The sequence below is a fragment of the Oncorhynchus keta genome, chromosome 23 (assembly GCF_023373465.1).
Source record: "Oncorhynchus keta strain PuntledgeMale-10-30-2019 chromosome 23, Oket_V2, whole genome shotgun sequence".
In the NCBI taxonomy this organism is placed as follows: domain Eukaryota; kingdom Metazoa; phylum Chordata; class Actinopteri; order Salmoniformes; family Salmonidae; genus Oncorhynchus; species Oncorhynchus keta.
The window spans coordinates 3,658,516-3,683,202 of NC_068443.1; the positions used below are offsets into that span (position 1 = coordinate 3,658,516).

Consider the following 24,687-nt stretch of genomic DNA (forward strand, 5'->3'; position numbering starts at 1 on the left):
TCCCCCCAAGATTCACACTAATCCCAATCCTAACCCCAGACCCGTACCTTTACCCTTATACCATGCTCGTACCCTGAACACGTCCGCGACAAAAGGCCCAGCTTCCTGATTCCTCCAAATTGCACAAGGACTAGAGAGAGAGAGAACTAGACAGAAAATAAAACACTCGGCTAGACTTTAATACCCTCCAGCTTTTCTCAAACCCAGTCTTTGTGGTGGGAGTAAGGGAGCGGGGATAAAGTTTCTCTTTAAGTATTGGGGCAGAAAGATGCCATCTGCAGATGGAATATTAATGCTGCCTGCTTCTTCCCAGCAGTCAGTGGTCTGCGTACTAAATCACACTCTATTCCCTATATAGTGCACTGCTTTTGACCAGAGCTCTATATATGCCCTGGTCTAAAGTAGTGCACTATCTTGGGTACAGGGTGCCATTTGGGATGCAGTCCCAGTAGCTCACTAAACCCTACTTCAAATAACAATTTGGACAATTTAACTATCTACCCTCCTTTCCCCTTCCACATCCTCTTTATTGTGTGTGTGTGTGTGTGTGTGTGTGTGTGTGTGTGTGTGTGTGTGTGTGTGTGTGTGTGTGTGTGTGTGTGTGTGTGTGTGTGTGTGTGTGTGTGTGTAAGAGAGCTCACATCCTCTCTCCCATCCCATCTGGGGTCTGTTAGACAGTCTGTTACCTCACAGTACTACTGGGGTCTGTTAGGAAGGAAGGAAGGTATGTCTAACAGAGTGAGGGAGGGAGGGAGGGAGGGAGGGAGGGAGGGAGGGGAGGGAGGGAGGGAGGGAGGGAGGGAGGGAGGGAGGGAGGGAGGGAGGGAGGGAGGGAGGGAGGGAGGGAGGGATGGCGGAAGAGGGGGAGCTAAGATTTACAAAAGGGGCAGAGAGACAGTGAAAGGAGGGTAGGAGTGAGAGGAGGAGAGAAGATTGGGAGAGGAAGTAATATTCAAAGAGAGATGTCAGGCTATGTGATGAATGGCCAGTCTATATGGGTCGTTCCACCAAATCAGTGCCCTTTGATATTTTAAGTAGAAATTGTGCACCAATATTACATTTTAAAAGCCTGTTATATTAATTGAAGTATAATTGAATATAGACCACATGTAGAAGTCATGACATCTGATTTGTAATATCAATAAAGACATGTCCCTCTGTAACCCACCTAAAACCCAACATATCGCACAAGTTTTCACCATCATTGTAAATCCCTAGTTATTTTTGTTTCTTTGTTCTATTATCAGGTGAGCTGGTTCTATTATCAGGTGAGCTGGTTCTATTATCAGGTGAGCTGGTTCTATTATCAGGTGAGCTGGTTCTATTATCAGGTGAGCTGGTTCTATTATCAGGTGAGCTGGTTCTATTATCAGGTGAGCTGGTTCTATTATCAGGTGAGCTGGTTCTATTATCAGGTGAGCTGGTTCTATTATCAGGTGAGCTGGTTCTATTATCAGGTGAGCTGGTTCTATTATCAGGTGAGCTGGTTCTATTATCAGGTGAGCTGGTTCTATTATCAGGTGAGCTGGTTCTATTATCAGGTGAGCTGGTTCTATTATCAGGTGAGCTGGTTCTATTATCAGGTGAGCTGGTTCTATTATCAGGTGAGCTGGTTCCATTATCAGGTGAGCTGGTTCTATTATCAGGTGAGCTGGTTCTATTATCAGGTGAGCTGGTTCTATTATCAGGTGAGCTGGTTCTATTATCAGGTGAGCTGGTTCTATTATCAGGTGAGCTGGTTCTATTATCAGGTGAGCTGGTTATATTATCAGGTGAGCTGGTTCTATTATCAGGTGAGCTGGTTCTATTATCAGGTGAGCTGGTTCTATTATCAGGTGAGCTGGTTCTATTATCAGGTGAGCTGGTTCTATTATCAGGTGAGCTGGTTCTATTATCAGGTGAGCTGGTTCTATTATCAGGTGAGCTGGTTCTATTATCAGGTGAACTGGTTCTGTTATCAGGTGAGCTGGTTCTATTATCAGGTGAGCTGGTTCTATTATCAGGTGAGCTGGTTCTATTATCAGGTGAGCTGGTTCTATTATCAGGTGAGCTGGTTATATTATCAGGTGAGCTGGTTCTATTATCAGTGAGCTGAGGTTCTATTATCAGGTGAGCTGGTTCTATTATCAGGTGAGCTGGTTCTATTATCAGGTGAGCTGGTTCTATTATCAGGTGAGCTGGTTCTATTATCAGGTGAGCTGGTTCTATTATCAGGTGAGCTGGTTCCATTATCAGGTGAGCTGGTTCTATTATCAGGTGAGCTGGTTCTATTATCAGGTGAGCTGGTTCTATTATCAGGTGAGCTGGTTCTATTATCAGGTGAGCTGGTTCTATTATCAGGTGAGCTGGTTCTATTATCAGGTGAGCTGGTTCTGTTATCAGGTGAGCTGGTTCTATTATCAGGTGAGCTGGTTCTATTATCAGGTGAGCTGGTTCTATTATCAGGTGAGCTATTATCAGGTGAGCTGGTTCTATTATCAGGTGAGCTGGTTCTATTATCAGGTGAGCTGGTTCTATTATCAGGTGAGCTGGTTCTATTATCAGGTGAGCTGGTTCTATTATCAGGTGAGCTGGTTCTATTATCAGGTGAGCTGGTTCTATTATCAGGTGAGCTGGTTCTATTATCAGGTGAGCTGGTTCTATTATCAGGTGAGCTGGTTCTATTATCAGGTGAGCAGGTTCTATTATCAGGTGAGCTGGTTCTATTATCAGGTGAGCTGGTTCTATTATCAGGTGAACTGGTTCTATTATCAGGTGAGCTGGTTCTATTATCAGGTGAACTAGTTCTATTATCAGGTGAGCTGGTTCTATTATCAGGTGAGCTGGTTCTATTATCAGGTGAGCTGGTTCTATTATCAGGTGAGCAGGTTCTATATCAGGTGAATCGGTTCTATTATCAGGTGAATTGGTTCTATATCAGGTGAATCGGTTCTATTATCAGGTGAGCTGGTTCTGTTATCAGGTGAGCTGGTTCTATTATCAGGTGAGCAGGTTCTATTATCAGGTGAGCTGGTTCTATTATCAGGTGAGCTGGTTCTATTATCAGGTGAACTAGTTCTATTATCAGGTGAGCTGGTTCTATTATCAGGTGAGCTGGTTCTATTATCAGGTGAGCTGGTTCTATTATCAGGTGAGCTGGTTCTATTATCAGGTGAGCTGGTTCTATTATCAGGTGAGCTGGTTCTATTATCAGGTGAGCTGGTTCTATTATCAGGTGAGCTGGTATTATCAGGTGAGCTGGTTCTATTATCAGGTGAGCTGGTTCTATTATCAGGTGAGCTGGTTCTATTATCAGGTGAGCTGGTTCTATTATCAGGTGAGCTGGTTCTATTATCAGGTGAGCTGGTTCTATTATCAGGTGAGCTGGTTCTATTATCAGGTGAGCTGGTTCTATTATCAGGTGAGCTGGTTCTATTATCAGGTGAGCTGGTTCTATTATCAGGTGAGCTGGTTCTATTATCAGGTGAGCTGGTTCTATTATCAGGTATCAGGTGAGCTGGTTCTATTATCAGGTGAGCTGGTTCTATTATCAGGTGAGCTGGTCAGGTGAGCTGGTTCTATTATCAGGTGAGCTGGTTCTATTATCTGGTTCTGGTTCTATTATCAGGTGAGCTGGTTCTATTATCAGGTGAGCTGGAGGTGAACTGGTTCTATTATCAGGTGAACTGGTTCTATTATCGGGTGAGCTGGTTCTACTAGCAGGTGAGCTGGTTCTACTAGTAGGAGAGCTGGTTCTATTATCAGGTGAGCTGGTTCTACTAGCAGGTGAGCTGGTTCTATTAGCAGGTGAGCTGGTTCTATATCAGGTGAGCTGGTTCTATATCATGTGAGCTTGTTCTGTTAGCAGGTGAGCTGGTTCTGTTCTTTTTGGTCATGTTCTGGTGTTTTGTGGTGGGAAAGTGACCGGGTCGTACATGTCAACCCTGTACCAATAAAGACACGCTACAAATGTTAAAATATATATACTTTTATACTTTTACTTTCAATTGCCCCATCACTGTTGCACAGAACACATTTTTGTTAATGGATGATTTAAGATTCAATCATCAACTATGTTACTTTATTTGGCACTTAATATGATAATTATTTTCTTTTTTTTTACATCTTGAGACGTGCTCTTTATGACAGAATGAAAAAATTAGGTTGAAATCAAACATTTTTTTGGACTAAGTTAAACCACTCCAAAGGCATCCAATTGGTGAAACGACCCATATGACCTGTGATCCACTCTTCCATGTCGTAGAGGGGGAGGAGAGGAGAGGGGAGGAGAGGAGAGGAGAGGAGAGGAGAGGAGGCTTGAAGAGTGGTGAATGAGTGACATTCATAAGTGAGCCACAGATAGACTTGATTCCATGATAGCAACAGTGGGCAAATCATTATTTTTCCTTCATCTAAACTCTTCACCACCAGAAAGTCATGAACAGTGAACGTTGATGTTTCAGCAACTGCTCACTTCAGAACCATCTCAGTTTATATCAATACAGTTTTTTAAAATAATGACTTGACATGCTTAATACTCGGGTGAGAGTTTTGTCGGTTTCCATAGTCAGGATTTCCCTGCGTTAGGGACGACAAGCTTTGGAAAATCTACAAATTCACTTTTTATTTGTCACGTGACCCGGATACAACAAGCGTAGGCTTTACAGTGAAATGAGCACTTACTTTCCCAACAATGCAGTTAAAAAGTAAAAAAACAATTAGTAGCTCAGTTGGTAGAGCATAGAGGGTGCTTGCTATAACCTGCCCATACAGCCTTTCGCCATGGAAAAACAATCGACAACCCATTCATGAATGATATACTAGCTACAGGGTTCGATCCCGCTACAGGATTAATGAATGATATACTATAGACTACAGAACCAACATGAATGATAAACTATAGGTAGAATGTATGAACCAACACATGACTGTAAGCTACAGCTTTGGATAAAAGCGTCTGAATCATAAAATGGCATATATTATATTATTATTAAAGAAAATAGATAGTTGGGGTGATTGATTAAATGATACTATGCACATGAATGATATATTATGTACAGATTCAGATGGGTGAAAACATGAATGATATATTATAGACTACAGAACACACAGCTATAACCTGTCCATACAGCCTTTCGTGAACCAACTCCTAATGGAAAAACAATCGACAACCCATTCATGAATGATATACTAAAGGCTACAGAACCAACCCAATTCATGAATAATAAACTATAGGCTACATAACCAACCCAATTCATGAATGATAAACTATAGGCTACATAACCAACCCAATTCATGAATGATACCCTATAGGCTACAGAACCAACCCAATTCATGAATGATACCCTATAGGCTACATAACCAACCCAATTAATGAATGATAAACTATAGGCTACAGAACCAACCCAATTCATGAATAATAAACTATAGGCTACATAACCAACCCAATTCATGAATGATACCCTATAGGCTACATAACCAACCCAATTAATGAATGATAAACTATAGGCTACAGAACCAACCCAATTCATGAATGATATACTATAGACTACAGAACCAACCCAATTAATGAATGATAAACTATAGGCTACAGAACCAACCCAATTCATGAATAATAAACTATAGGCTACAGAACCAACCCAATTCATGAATGATATACTATAGACTACAGAACAAACCCAATTAATGAATGATAAACTATAGGCTACAGAACCAACCCAATTCATGAATGATAAACTATAGACTACAGAACCAACCCAATTCATGAATGATATACTATAGACTACAGAACCAACCCAATTCATGAATGATAAACTATAGGCTACAGAACTAACCCAATTCATGAATGATATACTATAGACTACAGAACCAACCCAATTCATGAATGATATACTATAGACTACAGAACCAACCCAATTCATGAATGATATACTATAGACTACAGAACCAACCCAATTCATGAATGATATACTATAGACTACAGAACCAACCCAATTCATGGATGATATACTATAGACTACAGAACCAACCCAATTCATGAATGATATACTATAGACTACAGAAACAACCCAATTCATGAATGATATACTATAGACTACAGAACCAACCCAATTCATGAATGATATACTATAGACTACAGAACCAACCCAATTCATGGATGATATACTATAGACTACAGAACCAACCCAATTCATGAATGATATACTATAGACTACAGAACCAACCCAATTCATGAATGATATACTATAGACTACAGAACCAACCCAATTCATGAATGATAAACTATAGACTACAGAACCAACCCAATTCATGAATGATATACTATAGGCTACAGAACCAACCCATTCATGAATGATATACTATAGGCTACAGAACCAACCCAATTCATGAATGATAAACTATAGGCTACAGAACCAACCCAATTCATGAATGATAAACTATAGGCTACAGAACCAACCCAATACATGAATGATATACTATAGACTACAGAACCAACCCAATTCATGAATGATATACTATAGACTACAGAACCAACCCAATTCATGAATGATATACTATAGACTACAGAACCAACCCAATTCATGAATGATATACTATAGACTACAGAACCAACCCAATTCATGGATGATATACTATAGACTACAGAACCAACCCAATTCATGAATGATATACTATAGACTACAGAACCAACCCAATTCATGAATGATAAACTATAGACTACAGAACCAACCCAATTCATGAATGATATACTATAGGCTACAGAACCAACCCATTCATGAATGATATACTATAGGCTACAGAACCAACCCAATTCATGAATGATACTATAGGCTACAGAACCAACCCAATTCATGAATGATAAACTATAGGCTACAGAACCAACCCAATTCATGAATGATAAACTATAGGCTACAGAACCAACCCAATTCATGAATGATAAACTATAGGCTACAGAACCAACCCAATTCATGAATGATATACTATAAATCTGATCCTTTTTATACACCCCGTTAAGACAACACAGAACCATAAGCACAGCATTGAAATCAATGTCTGCACCGCATGTGTTTGCTCTGTAGTAAATCCTGATTGATGTACAGCATGGTGATTCATTTACAGTGGCCTGGTCTATGTTATCCTCTATAATCTTCGCTGATTTCCATTTCCTGTCCCACGCAACGCCTAACACGTGTTCACGGACGATCTCTAATCGGTTGTCGTAGTGACGAGCTAAGAGCAAATCACATCAAGTGTACTGGCGTCTTCAGCCAGCAGCACCTCTGGGGGGGTCAAATGTCACAGGCTGTGGTCCAAATGGAACCCAATGGTAGGACCACAAGCCAGTCAGAGATACGTGTTGTGTCAAGGTACTTCACTGATTAGTAATAATGTAATTTATTTTCACCAAAGAGGTCCTCTATCTAACACCTTCAAGGCTCAACTGAATCCTTCCGTAGTGTACTCCTATTGATGTACACCTAGTCTATAGTGTTATTGATGTACACCTAGTCTATAGTGTTATTGATGTACACCTAGTCTATAGTGTTATTGATGTACACCTAGTCTATAGTGTTATTGATGTACACCTAGTCTATAGTGTTATTGATGTACACCTAGTCTATAGTGTTATTGATGTACACCTAGTCTATAGTGTTATTGATGTACACCTAGTCTACTTTACTCTCAAATATTTTCCACTTTAATAGCTTTATATTAGAAGACAGGGCAATGACCACATTGTACACTGTGTTACAATTGGTACCTTGACAGTAATGAGTTGCAATAGAGACAAACATATTTGTCTCAATTCCACGATATTACTTACAATAACAAACGTGCTTTAACGGATAAGGTTTGCTGGTCTCATTTCAACAGCTGCATTTGAGAGCACTTTGTCTACCTTGGGAAGGGCTGTGTTGCAAGAGTTTGGCAAAATGGCAAAACCTTCCCAATAACTGGATGGCAAAGACCTTTTCTGAGCCCGGATCGTGTCTTTGGACAATATTTTATTTTCTGGCTGTCTGTTAGTGAGCAGTTTGCCTACAAAATAGCCAGATCGCAATCAACAAACCCTATTAAAGTTGAAGTGGAATAGTTTACAGGTGAAGAAATACAGCGTGCCTCTCGTCTCCATCTGAAATGGCACCCTAATCCCTTTAGAGTGCACCGATTTTAACCTGAGCCCTATAGGGAAGGGTGCCATTTGGGACCGCAGCCCTAGTCTCTTTTCGCTCAGGCCACCACTACTATAGCTTGCAGCTAAAGAGTTCTGAGTTCTGCCTTCCAACGTGCCAACGGGGTCCCACTTGGGACAAACAAAATAAATTGCTCTTCTTCTTGTTTCTAAACAGAGAAAATGAGCCCAAATGTTTATATGATTCCACTACGTTTAGCATAATTTACGTTCAAACAAAGAACACCCACATCAGTTCGAAACCTGGCCTCAAACCAGCATAAAAAAATACCTGTGGTGGTGAGAGTCTTAATGCTAATGAGCTAAATGCTAACCCTTCACTTGGAGTGTATGGTTAAATGCAAAAATAGCTGTCTAGCTGTCCATACATGCAGGCATTGTATCTGGGATTAGTACTTGAGCCTAATTGAGAGCCAATAACAGAAAAAGCTGAACATTGAGAATTATTAACTACATTTATTAGACAGTCATTAGGCTACATGTTCTGTCCTCTTTCAATCCTGGATTAGCTTCAACTAGCGATAGCTAGCTTTCATTAAGATGTGGATGAAACCAACTGAGGAAAAAAGGGATTACAGTCTTCTGACCTGGAGGCACACGTCTAAACAATCTGTTTCAGTCACCATGACAATCCTGATGTTCACATCAAAGGCTATGCTGGGGCTATTGTCTCGTCAGATAGCAACAGCATAGCATAGCATAGGATAGCATAGCATAGCATAGCATAGCATAGGATAGGATAGCATAGCATAGCATAGCATAGCATAGCATGCTGCTCATAGTTTCCATAGGCCTCACAGCTACCTGTCTGTGGTAAAGCTGGGTTAACAGCTAAGGAGTATTATCAGTGGTCTGTTATTAGGAGTTATGAAAACTATACAGGTCCGTTTGCGGATATCGTTACGTCATTTCTGAACGCCTCCAAGCTAGATGTGATCCAGAGTGGAGCAGTGGTGTAAGGCACTGCATCTCAGTGCAAGAGAGGTCACTACGGTCCCTGGTTCAAATTCAGGCTGTATCACACCAGTGTATGGCTGTATCACAGTGGTGTAAGGCACTGCATCTCAGTGCAAGAGGCGTCACTACAGTCCCTGGTTCGGATCCAGGCTGTATCACATCCGGCTGTGATTAGGAGTCCCATAGGGCGGTGCACAATTGGCCTATTGTTGTCTGGGTATTTGGCCCGGGTAGGCTGTCATTGTAAATAAGAATATGTTCTTAACGGACTTGCCTAGTAAAACAAAAGCTACATTTAAACATATCAAATAAATATCAAGGCATTGTTAAAATGGAAGATTGATATTTCTTGAAGCTGGGTTTACTGCTAAGGTACATTGTCAGATGCTCAGTGTGATGTTATACGAGCTGTATTTGGCCAATTTGCTCTTTAATTTATGTTAGGAATGGATGTCATAAAATACTTCCTGGATGCCTCAGAGATACATTGCCGTCGACCAATTCAATTCAGAATTCCTATTTCTTGACTTTCTGACGTTTTGCATCGCATGAATTTCCCCCCACCCCCCCTTACCCCATAATCCTGGTCCTGTGATGACTCAAAACGAGGAAACAGAAACTCACGGACAGCTACGTCACAAACAACCTCCCATATCAACAATTAAAGATAGAAATATAAGTTATAGAAGCTATCCTTATGCTCCCTCGTATAACGGTCATATTTAATTAAGACTCCCATGCAGACTATTTGTCAGATATCTTCTCCTCTTTATTAAGGGGGGAAAAAAGTCACACACAACTGCCATGTTGAAGTCACACACAACTGCCATTTTGAAGTCACACACAACTGCCATGTTGAAGTCACACACAACTGCCATGTTGAAGTCACACACAACTGCCATTTTGAAGTCACACACAACTGCCATGTTGAAGTCACACACAACTGCCATGTTGAAGTCACACACAACTGCCATGTTGAAGTCACACACAACTGCCATTTTCCCTTAACACCGTCCAGGGCTCTACCAAGGTGCTGAAAGCCAAGTACTCCTGTTATATGGTCTATAAAACTGTTCACCATGTATGAAAGAATCGTATGAAAAGGGCAAATAAAGAAACTGTTTTCTGAAGATACAATTAACTTTACGACCACTAGCATTACTCACTGCCAGTAGGCTCCAATGCATGCTGGTGTCACTGAGACCTGTTATAAAACAGAATCTGTCCAAATGGTTGAGAAAAAAATCAACAGCACTGGATTCTGTGGTTGTCACCCCAGACAACACCACATCTGTACGTGAGCATGAAGCTAATGTGGAGTCTAGGGTAGGACGTCTTCGTAAATAAGAATATGTTCTTAACTGACTTGTGTTTTAAATAAAGGTAGAAATATATATATATTTTTTTAAACATGAAATTCTCTTGTCAAGATCAAGAGAAACAGATAATCGATCCTTTATGTACAAAGGTGATCCATTCTACTTTAAATAGCTGACAAACTCTATTTTACATATCTGATAAACTCTATTTTACATATCTGATAAACTCTATTTTACATAGCTGATAAACTCTATTTTACATAGCTGATAAACTCTATTTTACATATCTGATAAACTCTATTTTACATATCTGATAAACTCTATTTTACATAGCTGATAAACTCTATTTTACATAGCTGATAAACTCTATTTTACATATCTGATAAACTCTATTTTACATATCTGATAAACTCTATTTTACATAGCTGATAAACTCTATTTTACATATCTGATAAACTCTATTTTACATAGCTGATAAACTCTATTTTACATATCTGATAAACTCTATTTTACATAGCTGATAAACTCTATTTTACATAGCTGATAAACTCTATTTTACATAGCTGATAAACTCTATTTTACATAGCTGATAAACTCTATTTTACATAGCTGATAAACTCTATTTTACATAGCTGATAAACTCTATTTTACATAGCTGATACAATCTATTTTACATAGCTGATAAACTCTATTTTACATAGCTGATACAATCTATTTTACATAGCTGATACAATCTATTTTACATAGCTGATACAATCTATTTCACATAGCTGATAAACTCTATTTTACATAGCTGATAAACTCTATTTTACATAGCTAATACAATCTATTTTACATAGCTGATACAATCTATTTTACATAGCTGATAAACTCTATTTTACATAGCTGATACAATCTATTTTACATAGCTGATAAACTCTATTTTACATAGCTGATAAACTCTATTTTACATAGCTGATAAACTCTATTTTACATAGCTGATAAACTCTATTTTACATAGCTGATAAACTCTATTTTACATAGCTGATAAACTCTATTTTACATAGCTGATACAATCTATTTTACATAGCTGATAAACTCTATTTTACATAGCTGATAAACTCTATTTTACATAGCTGATAAACTCTATTTTACATAGCTGATAAACTCTACTTTACATAGCTGATACAATCTATTTTACATAGCTGATAAACTCTACTTTACATAGCTCTATTTTACATAGCTGATAAACTCTATTTTACATAGCTGATAAACTCTATTTTCATAGCTGATAAACTCTATTTTACATATCTGATAAACTCTATTTTAATAGCTGATAAACTCTATTTTAATATCTGATAAACTCTATTTTTCATAGCTGATAAACTCTATTTTACATAGCTGATAAACTCTATTTTACATAGCTGATAAACTCTATTTTACATATCTGATAAACTCTATTTTACATATCTGATAAACTCTATTTTACATAGCTGATACAATCTATTTTACATAGCTGATACAATCTATTTTATATAGCTAATAAACTCTATTTTACATAGCTGATAAACTCTATTTTACATATCTGATAAACTCTATTTTACATAGCTGATAAACTCTATTTTACATAGCTTATAAACTCTATTTTACATAGCTGATACAATCTATTTTACATAGCTGATAAACTCTATTTTACATATCTGATAAACTCTATTTTACATAGCTGATAAACTCTATTTTACATAGCTTATAAACTCTATTTTACATAGCTGATAAACTCTATTTTACATAGCTGATAAACTCTATTTTACATAGCTGATAAACTCTATTTTACATAGCTGATAAACTCTATTTTACATAGCTGATACAATCTATTTTACATAGCTGATAAACTCTATTTTACATAGCTGATAAACTCTATTTTACAAGACAGACCTGTCCCAATAAGGCATCAATCCAACATGTATTGCATACCATAGGTACATGCATAATATCCCCAGAAGAACAATGGCCAATGTCCTCTTTACCTCAAAGACCTGTCCCACGAAGGAATTACATTCAAGAATCATTGTAAAACATACCAAATATAAAACCACAGAGTGTTTAGACGTTGTGCCGCAAAATGGCCACCGAATACAGCGTCGTAGCAAGCAACGGTCATCGTCCTTACCTCAAAGACCTCTTCGTCCAGAATCCTGGTTCCGAACACGGTGATGCCGTCAGTGTTGATGGCCGCCCCGTCGCTCCTCTTCAGTGGCCTGCTCAGCTTCTTCTTACAATCCACAATGATGGTCACACTCTTCTTCTCCACACTGATGGCCACGCGATGCCATCTACACACGGACAGAGGAGGGTTACAGTGGGTTAAAGAAACCTGAGAGATTTGGGGAGAAACGTGAAACGTATGAAGTGTATTTGTTGCTTGTTGAACACTACAGCCTGAGTTGAGATTATCTACAGTCTGGAGTAGTCAGAGATTATCTACAGTCTGGATTAGTCAGAGATTATCTACAGTCTGGTGTAGTCAGAGATTATCTACAGTCTGGAGTAGTCAGAGATTATCTACAGTCTGGAGTAGTCAGAGATTATCTACAGTCTGGAGTAGTCAGAGATTATCTACAGTCTGGAGTAGTCAGAGATTATCTACAGTCTGGAGTAGTCAGAGATTATCTACAGTCTGGAGTAGTCAGAGATTATCTACAGTCTGGAGTAGTCAGAGATGATCTACAGTCTGGAGTAGTCAGAGATTATCTACAGTCTGGAGTAGTCAGAGATGATCTACAGTCTGGAGTAGTCAGAGATAATCTACAGTCTGGTGTAGTCAGAGATAATCTACAATCTGGAGTCGTCAGAGATTATCCACAGTCTGGAAGAGTCAGAGATTATCTACAGTCTGGTGTAGTCAGAGATTATCTACAGTCTGCAGTAGTCAGAGAGAATCTACAGTCTGGAGTAGTCAGAGATAATCTACAGTCTGGAGTAGTCAGAGATTATCTACAGTCTGGAACATCAGAGATTATCTACAGTCTGGTGTAGTCAGAGGTTATCTACAGTCTGGAGTAGTCAGAGATCATCTACAGTCTGGAGTAGTCAGAGATAATCTACAGTCTGGAGTAGTCAGAGATAATATACAGTCTGGTGTAGTCAGAGATAATCTACAATCTGGAGTAGTCAGAGATAATCTACAGTCTGGTGTAGTCAGAGATAATCTACAGTCTGGAGTAGTCAGAGATAATCTACAGTCTGGTGTAGTCAGAGATAATCTACAGTCTGGAATAGTCAGAGATAATCTACAGTCTGGAGTAGTCAGAGATAATCTACAGTCTGACGTAGTCAGAGAAATTCTAAAGTCTGTGCTAGTCAGAGATAACCTACAGTCTGGAGTAGTCAGAGGTAATCTACAGTCTGGTGTAGTCAGAGAAATTCTAAAGTCTGGACTAGTCAGAGATAACCTACAGTCTGGAGTAGTCAGAGATAATCTATAGTCAGGTGTAGTAAGAGATGTCAGAGAGATGCCAAGAAAGGTGAAAACTAGGTTGGTCTTGATGAAGATAATTTGTTCTTCTCAGAAAGAGTACTAGCTAGATAAAGACTAAAACAATAAAACTCACTCTACTTTACTTTAAGGTCTGGAAGACAGATACATACCAATGCTACGTTTCATTTTGCTGTAGACAATTGCTCCAGACACATTTTCGCTTAACGTTTCATATTAGCAAAGACCTCACTGTCAGAATATTCATTTTAAAGTTAAGTAATTTATGAAGCTCTGTTATTTTGATGGTTTATTGCAGTGCAGACAGCTGTAAATAATTTGGCAAAAACAGACTGTCACCAAAATGCTGCCAAATAAATAATTGGGCAACTCAAAAGACAGCCATCTCGCAGTTACATTCCTTATGTTATCAATCACTAAACAATGAAGTATATAAATTGAATAATTGTTCATTTTCAGTGCTTTGCTTGGGTCTGCTGAGAAGCCTTAAATACAGAGACTCAGATCTGGTCGGCCATCTTGTTAAACATGACGTGTGTGGAGTGTATCAACAGTAAGAACGCGGTAAGTCCACAGACCCTCTCATAGACCCCCAGAACACATGAGTCAGTCATGGTCACATGACGAACTTCAAAACTAGTTTCTGCCTTCGACCCAAGAGAGAATTTCCTCTTTGTCTAAGACAAAGAGGGAGACGCGGGTTCATATCCCGTGGGTTACAAATGTACAGTACTCCTTGTATAACATCACGGCTTTAGTGAAAGGTCAAACTTCAGTTATTTGCCACAGGAAATAGTAACCCTTAAGCTAACCAAACAGCGCCTAACCTTCCCTGAACCCAAACCTTGTCCGTAACAGAAAAGGCCTTGCTTTGTGATAGAGTAGTGATGAGATTCTCAGGTGTCTCAGACTTCACTTACTTGCCGTCAGCGAGGTTGATGGATCTGAACAGTGGGTAATCCTCTGGGGAAGGCTTCCCATGTTGGTCTTCATACAGGAAGACAGGGGAGCGTCCCACCTCCACACCCAGCTGCTGGACCCCCTGCTCATTATACACAGACAGCAGGAAAGACTGTCTGCCTGCCTTGGGCTTGATGGTGAACATCACTGAGAAGTCCTCTGGGAACACTCCTCCTGGTGAGAGGGGAAAAAAATAAAAAAATAAAAATAAATAATCATATTTGATTGGTTCTGTTTATTTGGATACCCAATTAGCTGTTACATTGTCCAACTCCTCGATAATCATCAATGTGTCGGGGTCAGAAGAGAAGATAGTACAAGAGTTAGATTAGAGGTGGGCGCAGTAATATGACATCATCGTACATGCTGAGAGACTTCCTGAGAAGTCCTCTGGGAACACCCTACCGGAATAGGTAGGACAGGTTAGCTACAGTAGCTTTGCAATATGACGTCATGATAGACAGAAGATATAGAGAGTTTAGAGGTGGGCGCGGTAATATGACATCATCAAACACAGGATCGTTAAAAGAGGTTAAATGTGGACGTGGTAAAATGACATCGTTATACACAGAAGTGTCATGCCGTGTTCAAAACAACGGGGAACTCTGAATAATAAGAGTTAAAATCATGACGTCGGGGATCTTCAAGTCGGAAAGTCAGAGCTCTAGAAATTCCCGAGTTGAAATTTCGAGTAGGATGACCGTTTAAATAGATTTTTCCCAGGCAGAGTATTTTTTTCCCCCAGAGTTCTCAGTTGTTTTGAACTTGTCATCACAGACTATATCGGTGGACTCAGTAATATGACATCATTTAGCTCAGAAGAGTTAGAATGGTTCGAGGTGGATGCGGTAATATGACATCATCATATATTCTGGGAGACTTCCTGATAATATACAGTACATCAACAATAACAGAATGCAAGGCCCTTTTTCCCCACCCATCCTTGAGATATACCCACAATTAAATGATCATGTCCATCTCATGGACTGCTAGCTCTTTCATCTATACATTTGTCTACTTACTTGACAGGGGTTATTTTACCCCAGCTACATCCTTTAGGCTACCAGACAAAGTGGAAGGGTAAGGCTGTTAAAATGACAGATTGTGCCTTTAATTGTATCCCATATATTAGATAAAAATAACTTAACCCCCAATTTGAATGTGACCTTTGTTGCCGGGTACTTTAAGAATTTATAACAACAGCTGGCTAATCTTGAAAGAGTCAGAAGTGATCTAATCGCACATACATTTTACAAGACGTGTGAAAGATAACATTCCTAACAAATGTAGTTCTTCCACCATCCCAATATTTATTTTAGAATTTATGTCACCTTTATTTAACCTTTATTTAACCTTTATTTAACCTCTATTTGACCTTTATTTAACCTTTATTTAACGAGGCAAGTCAGATAAGAACAAATTATTATTTACGGTGACGACCTAACAACGGTGACGACCTAACAACGGTGACGACCTAACAAAGGTGACGACCTAACAACGGTGACGACCTAACAACGGTGACGACCTAACAACGGTGACGACCTAACAGGCAGAAAGGCCTCCTGCGGGGACGGGGGCTGGGGTTAAAAATGACAAATAAAATAAAAATATAGGACAATACACACATCACGACAAGAGAGACAACACAACACTACATAAATATAGGACAATACACACATCACGACAAGAGAGACAACACTACATAAAGAGAGACCTAAGACAACAACACAACATGGCAGCAACAAATGACAACACAGCGTGGTAGCAACACAACATGACAACAGCATGGCAGCAGGACAATATGGTAGCAGCACAAAACATGGTACAAACATAATTTGGCACAGACAACAGCACAAAGAGCAAAGAAGGTAGAGACAATACAATACATCACACGAAGCAGCCACAACTGTCAGTAAGAGTGTCCACGATTGAGTCTTCGAATGAAGAGATGGAGATAAAACTGTCCAGTTTGAGTGTTTGTTGCAGCTCGTTCCAGTCGCTGGCTGCAGCGAACTGAAAAGAGGAGCGACCCAGGGATGTGTGTGCTTTGGGGACCTTTAATAGAATGTGACTGGCAGAACAAGTGTTGCATGTGGAGGATGAGGGCTGCAGTAGGTATCTCAGATAGTGGTCCTTCTGTAGCTCAGTTGGTAGAGCATGGCGCTTGTAACGCCAGGGTAGTGGGTTCGATCCCCGGGATCACCCATACGTAGAATGTATGCACACATGACTGTAAGTCGCTTTGGATAAAAGCGTCTGCTAAATGGCATATATTATTATTATTATTATTATATTAGGGGGGGGGTCCTACTTCCTACCTAAAGCCCTTTTAATAGAGTTTAAAGACGAAAAAATAATAATTGGCTACTGGTGAAGTCATAATAGCTGAAATGTTCTCCTCCGACAGAGCGCTCTATGGCAGAATGCTACCATTATACCAATCCCATGGGATACTCCACTCCACCCATTCCATTCAATCCTATTTGACAGAAATTTCCAGTCTTTAATACCAGTAAGGCTTCAAAGGCAAATATTTTCGGCAAATAATCACAGAAAATCTCATTGTTAATGTAATCTCCGTCTATTTTCTGCCTTGATTTTTTCCCCCCTTTGCTGTCTGGCCAATTTGACAAAGAACCAACACTCACTCACTGGTAAAATTACTTTAACAAGCATCTGTTCCTAGTGAAGTTGTATATTGTACCGTATCTTTCTATTACGGGGCAAGTAGGCAACTAGCATCTTAAAACTGTCGATCTTTTTTCAACCAGAAAGAGGGCACACGAGCAGGTCCTAAAATTAACACCCTTTTAGATTTTGGCACTAGTGGTATTCACTCGCATTTGTGAATAAAAATAGTCAATTATTATCACAGAGCTAAATAAATGCTGCAGTAACTGTTTTCAACATATTTCTGCCATTTTGTTTTATAGCTGGCAAAGGAATCGAACAAGGTCAAAGAATCCTGTACACTATATACAGCTGAAGTCGGAAGTTTACATACACCTTAGCCAATTACATTTAAACTCAGTTTTTCACAATTCCTGACATTTAATCCTAGTAAAAAAGCCCTGTTTAGGTCAGTTCTGATTATCAATTTATTCTAAGAATTTGAAATGTCAGAATAATAGTAGAGAGAATGATTTATTTCAGATTTTATTTCTTTCATCACATTCCCAGTGGGTCAGAAGTTTACATACACTCAATTAGTATTTGTTGCATTGCCTTTAAATTATTTAACTTGGGTCAAACATTTCAGGTAGCATTCCACAACCTTCCCAAAATAAGTTCTGGGATTTTTGGCCCATTCCTCCTGACAGAGCTGGTGTAACTGAGTTAGGTTTGTAGGCCTCCTTGCCCGCACACACTTTTTCAGTTCTGCCCACACATTTTCTATAGGATTGAGGCCAGGGCTTTGTGATGGCCACTCCAATACCTTGACTTTGTTGTCCTTAAGACATTTTGCCACAAATTTGGAAGTTTGCTTGGGGACATTGTCCATTTGAAAGACCCATTTGCGACCAAGCTTTAACTTCCTGACTAATGTCTTGAGATGTTGCTTCAATATATCGACATAATTTTCCATCCTCATGATGCCATCTATTGTTTGAAGTGCACCAGTCCCTCCTGAAGCAAAGCACCCCCACAACATGATGCTGCCACCCCCGTTCTTCCCCTATTTCCTCCAAACATAACGATGGTCATTATGGCCAAACAGTTCTATTTTTGTTTCATCAGACCAAAGAACATTTCTCCAAAAAGTACGATCTTTGTCCCCATGTGCAGTTGTAAACCGTAGTCTGGCTTGTTTATGGCGGTTTTGGAGCAGTGGCTTCTTCCTGCTGAGTGGCCTTTCAGGTTATGTACATATAGGACTCGTTTTACTGTGGATAGAGATACTTTTGTACCTGTTTCCTCCAGCATCTTCACAAGGTCCTTCACTGTTGTTCTGGGATTGATTTGCAATTTTCGCACCAAAGTACGTTCATCTCTACGAGACAGAACATCTCCTTCCTGAGTGGTATGGCGGCTTCGTGGTCCCATGGTGTTTATACTTGCGTACTATTGTTTGTACAGATGAATGTGGTACCTTCTCAGGCATTTGGAAATTGCTCCCATGGATGAACCAGACTTGTGGAGGTCTACAATTTTTTTCCTGAGGTCTTGGCTAATTTCTTTTGATTTTCCCATGATGTCAAGCAAAGAGGCACTGAGTTTGAAGGTAGGCCTTGAAATACATCCATGGGTAAACCTCCAATTGACTCAAAGGATATAAATTAGCCTATCAGAAGCTTCTAAAGCCATGACATAATTTTCTGGAATTTTCCAAGCTGTTTAAAGGCACAGTCAACTTAGTGTATGTAAACTTCTGACCCACTGGAATTGTGATACAGTGAATTATAAGTGAAATAATCTGCCTGTAAACAATTATTGGATAAATGACTTGTGTCACGCACAACGTAGATGTCCTAACGGACTTGCCCAAACTATAGTTTGTTAACAAGAAATGTGTGGAGTGGTTGAAAAACAAGTTTTAATGACTCCAACCTAAGTGTATGTAAACTTCCGACTTCAACCTGTATATACAGTACCAGTCAAAAGATTGGACACACCTACTAATTCAAGGGTTTTTTCTATATTTAAACATTTTCTTAACAGTAATTAACTAACATTGTAGAATAATAGTGAAGACATCAAAACAAAGAAATAACACATATGGAATCATGTAGTAACCAACAAAGTGTTAAACAAATCAACATATTTTATATTTGAGATTCTTCAAGGTAGTCACCCTTTGCCTTGATGACAATCTTGGCATTCTCTCAACCAGCTTCATGTGTTAGTCACCTGGAATGCATTTCAATTAACAGGTGTGCATTGTTAAACGTTAATTTATGGAATTTCTTTCCCACTTAATGTGTTTGAGCCAATCAGTTGTGTTGTGTCATTACTTTAAGACACGAAGGTCAGTCAATCCTAAACATTTCAAGTTTCTTCAAGTGCAGTCGCAAAAACCATCAAGCACTATGATGAAACTGGTTCTCATGAGGACCACCACAGGAAAGGAAGACCCAGAGTTACCTCTGCTGCAGAGGATAAGTTCATTAGAGTTACCAGCCTCTGAAATTGCAGCCCAAATAAATGCTTCACAGAGTTCAAGTAACAGACACATCTCAACATCAACTGTCCAGAGGAGACTGTGTGAATCAGGTCTTCATGGTCGACTTGCTGCAAAGAAACTACTACTAAAGGACACCAATAAGAAGAGGAGACTTGCTTAGGGCCAAGAAATGGACATTTGACCCGTGGAAATCTGTAATTTCACATTTCTGATTTTTGGTTTTGATGGTATGGGGGTGCTTTGCTGGTGACACTGGTATTGGCCCTATACTTTGGTATTTGCAGTACTCTTTTCCTACATTCAATATCTCAATTACACCAAAGGGCATTTCACCTTTTACACATGCATGTAAACTGTGTATGTGATGAATAAAATGTGATTTGATTTTGAAGGGATGGCACTGATAAATATCACTGAATATATCTGTCATCAACAGGTTAGAAGTACTATTGCAACTAATGACCACGCTCCTATAATCCTGTTTAGTACTGTGTATGAACTTGTACACAGTCAGCAGTTTAGGATAGTACCACTATGGAAACACCATGAAAGAGCTTTCTGTCTCTCCAAATGGATTCTGTCCTAAAACAATAAATTATTTCTCACATCAAGCCCCCCACCAGTGCTGGTCACCAGACCTCTGCTTTGTCTCCCTCCTAGTCTGGCATTCCTAAATGGTAACCTATTCCCTATGTATTGTAGTGCACTACTTTTGACGCCAGGGCCCATAGGGAATAGGGTGCCATTTGGGTCACTCCCAATGACTCAGTGTGCTGTGTGATTTCAGTGAGAAAGGAAACGAAGAAGAAGAAGAAAACCCGTCCCGTTAACTTCCTGCCAAATGCGTAGCGCTAGTCTGGGGTTCCAAAGCACTAGAGGGGAAAAAAACATCACTTTACGAGACAAACTCGATATAGCAAAATGTCACACTGCATAAATCCTGTTCTGTGTGTGAGCAATAAGAGGACGGTCTAGAGTGAGTGGTAAATACGTGTTCATGGTGTGTGTGTGTGTGTGTGTGTGTGTGCGTGGGCGCGTGTGCATGTTCGTGCGTGTGTGTGTGTGTGTGTGCGTGCGTGTGTGCGTGTGTGCGCGTGTTCGTGCGTGCGTGCGTGCGTGCGTGCGTGCGTGCGTGCGTGCGTGCGTGCGTGTGTGTGTGTGTGTGTGTGTGTGTGTGTGTGTGTGTGTGTGTGTGTGTGTGTGAGACTACAACTTTAGATAGCTGACCACTACACAAACTTACCAAACTAAAAAAACTGTTAGCTGACATTGAGTGACTGATAAAACAAGAGAAAAACTACATTTCTAAAATGGCACCTTGTGTATTCTACTATTCTACCTAGCAACAGTAAAAAAATAAAATGGATCAGCCAATCCCTGATCTACGGGGGAGCAGTTAGGTCACCTGGAAAGAGTTGCATGCTGGGAGCGCTGATCTGCGCCTGTTTTCCTACGCGGAAGGCTATGTCAGGTTTAGATCCTCTCCGGTGAGCGCAGAAGCCCGTGACTTTACGGACGCCATCCGGAGAGCTGTGGAAGTCCAGAGCCTTGAGTACATCCACTGGGTCAGCTGTGAAGAGAGGAGAGGGACAAGTGTTGTAAGTGTTTAGTATTTTCACAGGGCGATAGAGAAGCGTAAACATTTATTCAAATGGTAGCAGTATAACAAATATATCGTATTTGTCAATTGAGTACATAGAGTAAACGTAGGAATTTTTTATAAAAACACAAGACCCTAAAAGACCCTAAAGCTAGTATGTGACCAATAACATTTGATTTGATTTGATAATATATTTGAACATATCTTTGATCTAACATAGTAGATCTAGCTTTAAAGGGTAATTCCGCCACTTTTCAACTTCATCCTCTCCAGCAACATACCCGTGTCTACGTATGTGAAAACTGAGCATTTACTATGTAGAAAGGGAGAACAAAAAACCGAAAGGAAAAAAGGTTCTACTCGATGACATCATCATAAAAAAATAAAAAATAAACATTTAAACAGTGATTTTCAAACACTATGAGATTCGCAGGGAAAATACCCTCCTTCTGGTTAGAAACTCGTTGCAGGTTTTGAAAATCACAAGTTTTTTTTTAAGATTATAGAAATGTATTGTTTTCACACATGGTGCTGGAGATAATGCTGCTGCCCCAGTTTCAACTGTTCTGCCTGTGATTATTATTATTTGACCCTGCTGGTCATTTATGAACATTTGAACATCTTGGCCATGTTCTGTTATAATCTCCACCCGGCACAGCCAGAAGAGGACTGGCCACCCCACATAGCCTGGTTCCTCTCTAGGTTTCTTCCTAGGTTTTGTCCTTTCTAGGGAGTTTTTCCTAGCCACCGTGCGTCTACACCTGCATTGCTTGCTGTTTGGGGTTTTAGGCTGGGTTTCTGTACAGCACTTTGAGATATCAGCTGATGTAAGAAGGGCTATATAAATATATTTGATTTTAATTTGATTTGATAATGAATATAAGGTTGAAAAAGTGGCTGAATTGCCTTTTAATCTCAGGGGGCAAAAGCACAGAGATTCCTTTACATGTAATGCTATGGGTTGTGGTATACCACAGAGTCATCACTATACTTTAACATTGAAATAGAGCAGGTACACTCAATTTTTAAATTGTTTAATTTAACCAGGCAAGTCAGTTAGGAACAAATTCGTATTTCCAATGACGGCCTAGGAACAGTGAGTTAACTGGTCTAGGAACAGTGAGTTAACTGGTCTAGGAACAGTGGGTTAACTGGTCTAGGAACAGTGAGTTAACTGCCTTGTTCAGGGGCAGAAAGACATATTAACTTTGACGTTGTCAGTTCTGGGGATTTGATCTAGCAACCTTTCTATTACTGACCCAACACTCTAACCACTAGAATACCTGCTGGTTACTGACCCAACACTCTAACCACTAGGCTACCTGCTGGTTACTGACCCAACACTCTAACCACTAGAATACCTGCTGGTTACTGATCCAACACTCTAACCACTAGGCTACCTGCCTGTCCCAACACTCTAACCACTAGGCTACGTGCTGGTTACTGACCCAACACTCTAACCACTAGAATACCTGCTGGTTACTGACCCAACACTCTAACCACTAGAATACCTGCTGGTTACTGACCCAACACTCTAACCACTAGAATACCTGCTGGTTACTGACCCAACACTCTAACCACTAACCACTAGAATACCTAGCTGGTTACTGACCCATCACTCTAACCACTAGGCTACCTGCCGTCCCAACACTCTAACCACTAGAATACCTGCTGGTTACTGACCCATCACTCTAACCACTAGGCTACCTGCTGGTTAGTGACCCAACACTCTAACCACTAGGCTACCTGCTGGTTACTCCCAACACTCTAACCACTAGAATACCTGCTGGTTACTAGTCCAACACTCTAACCACTAGGCTACCTGCTGGTTACTGACCCAACACTCTAACCACTAGGCTACCTGCTGGTTACTGACCCAACACTCTAACCACTAGAATACCTGCTGGTTACTGACCCAACACTCTAACCACTAGAATACCTGCTGGTTGGTTACTGACCCAACACTCTAACCACTAGAATACCTGCTGGTTACTGACCCAACACTCTAACCACTAGAATACCTGCTGGTTACTGACCCAACACTCTAACCACTAGAATACCTGCTGGTTACTGATCCAACACTCTAACCACTAGGCTACCTGCCGTTCCCAACACTCTAACCACTAGGCTACCTGCTGGTTACTGACCCAACACTCTAACCACTAGAATACCTGCTGGTTACTGACCCAACACTAACCAACCTAACCACTAGAATACCTGCTGGTTACTGACCCAACACTCTAACCACTAGAATACCTGCTGGTTACTGACCCAACACTCTAACCACTAGGCTACCTGCGGTCCCAACACTCTAACCACTAGAATACCTGCTGGTTACTGACCCATCACTCTAACCACTAGGCTACCTGCTGGTTAGTGACCCAACACTCTAACCACTAGGCTACCTGCCGTCCCAACACTCTAACCACTAGAATACCTGCTGGTTACTGACCGATCACTCTAACCACTCGGCTACCTGCTGGTTACTGACCCAACACTCTAACCACTAGGCTACCTGCTGGTTACTGACCCAACACTCTAACCACTAGACTACCTGCTGGTTAGTGACCCAACACTCTAACCACTAGGCTACCTGCTGTCCCAACACTCTATCCACTAGGCTACCTGCTGGTTAGTGACCCAACACTCTAACCACTAGGCTACCTGCTCTAACCACTAGGCTACCTGTTACTGACCTAAACACTGACCCAACACTCTAACCACTAAAATACATGCTGGTTATCGACCCAATACTCGAACCACTATGCTACCTGCTGGTTACTGACCCAACACTCTAACCATTAGGCTACCTGCTGGTTACTGCCCCAACACTCTAACCACTAGGCTACCTGCCACCCCAAATAGACATGTTTAGTTGAAGAAAACCTGATGGGGTTTTGACAGGTTTCACCACACCTATAGCCTACATAGTTTAAGGCATGTGAAAACAACAGTGGTTTTATAAGAAACTTCCGCAGTGGGGCAGTAAAGACGTAAGGGGTCAGTCAATGGGTCTCATAGGTCCCCCTATCCAGTACTGCTGGTCAGAGACTGGGGGAGAGACCTGCTGGAGGGAGACTG

General features: G+C 40.3%; 1 protein-coding gene across 1 annotated transcript in view; it reads right to left on the bottom strand.

The window, feature by feature from the left end:
• LOC118381343 (collagen alpha-1(XI) chain-like) overlaps positions 1 to 24,687 on the bottom strand; it is a 215,317-nt gene that overhangs the window by 170,078 nt on the left and 20,552 nt on the right. Inside the window, exons 2-4 of the mRNA XM_052475964.1 lie at positions 21,412 to 21,576; positions 14,845 to 15,058; positions 12,599 to 12,761 (exon numbers count right to left, since the gene is read on the bottom strand). Of these exons, the coding sequence (XP_052331924.1) occupies positions 12,599 to 12,761; positions 14,845 to 15,058; positions 21,412 to 21,576 (542 nt within the window). The remainder of the gene's footprint in view (positions 1 to 12,598; positions 12,762 to 14,844; positions 15,059 to 21,411; positions 21,577 to 24,687) is intronic.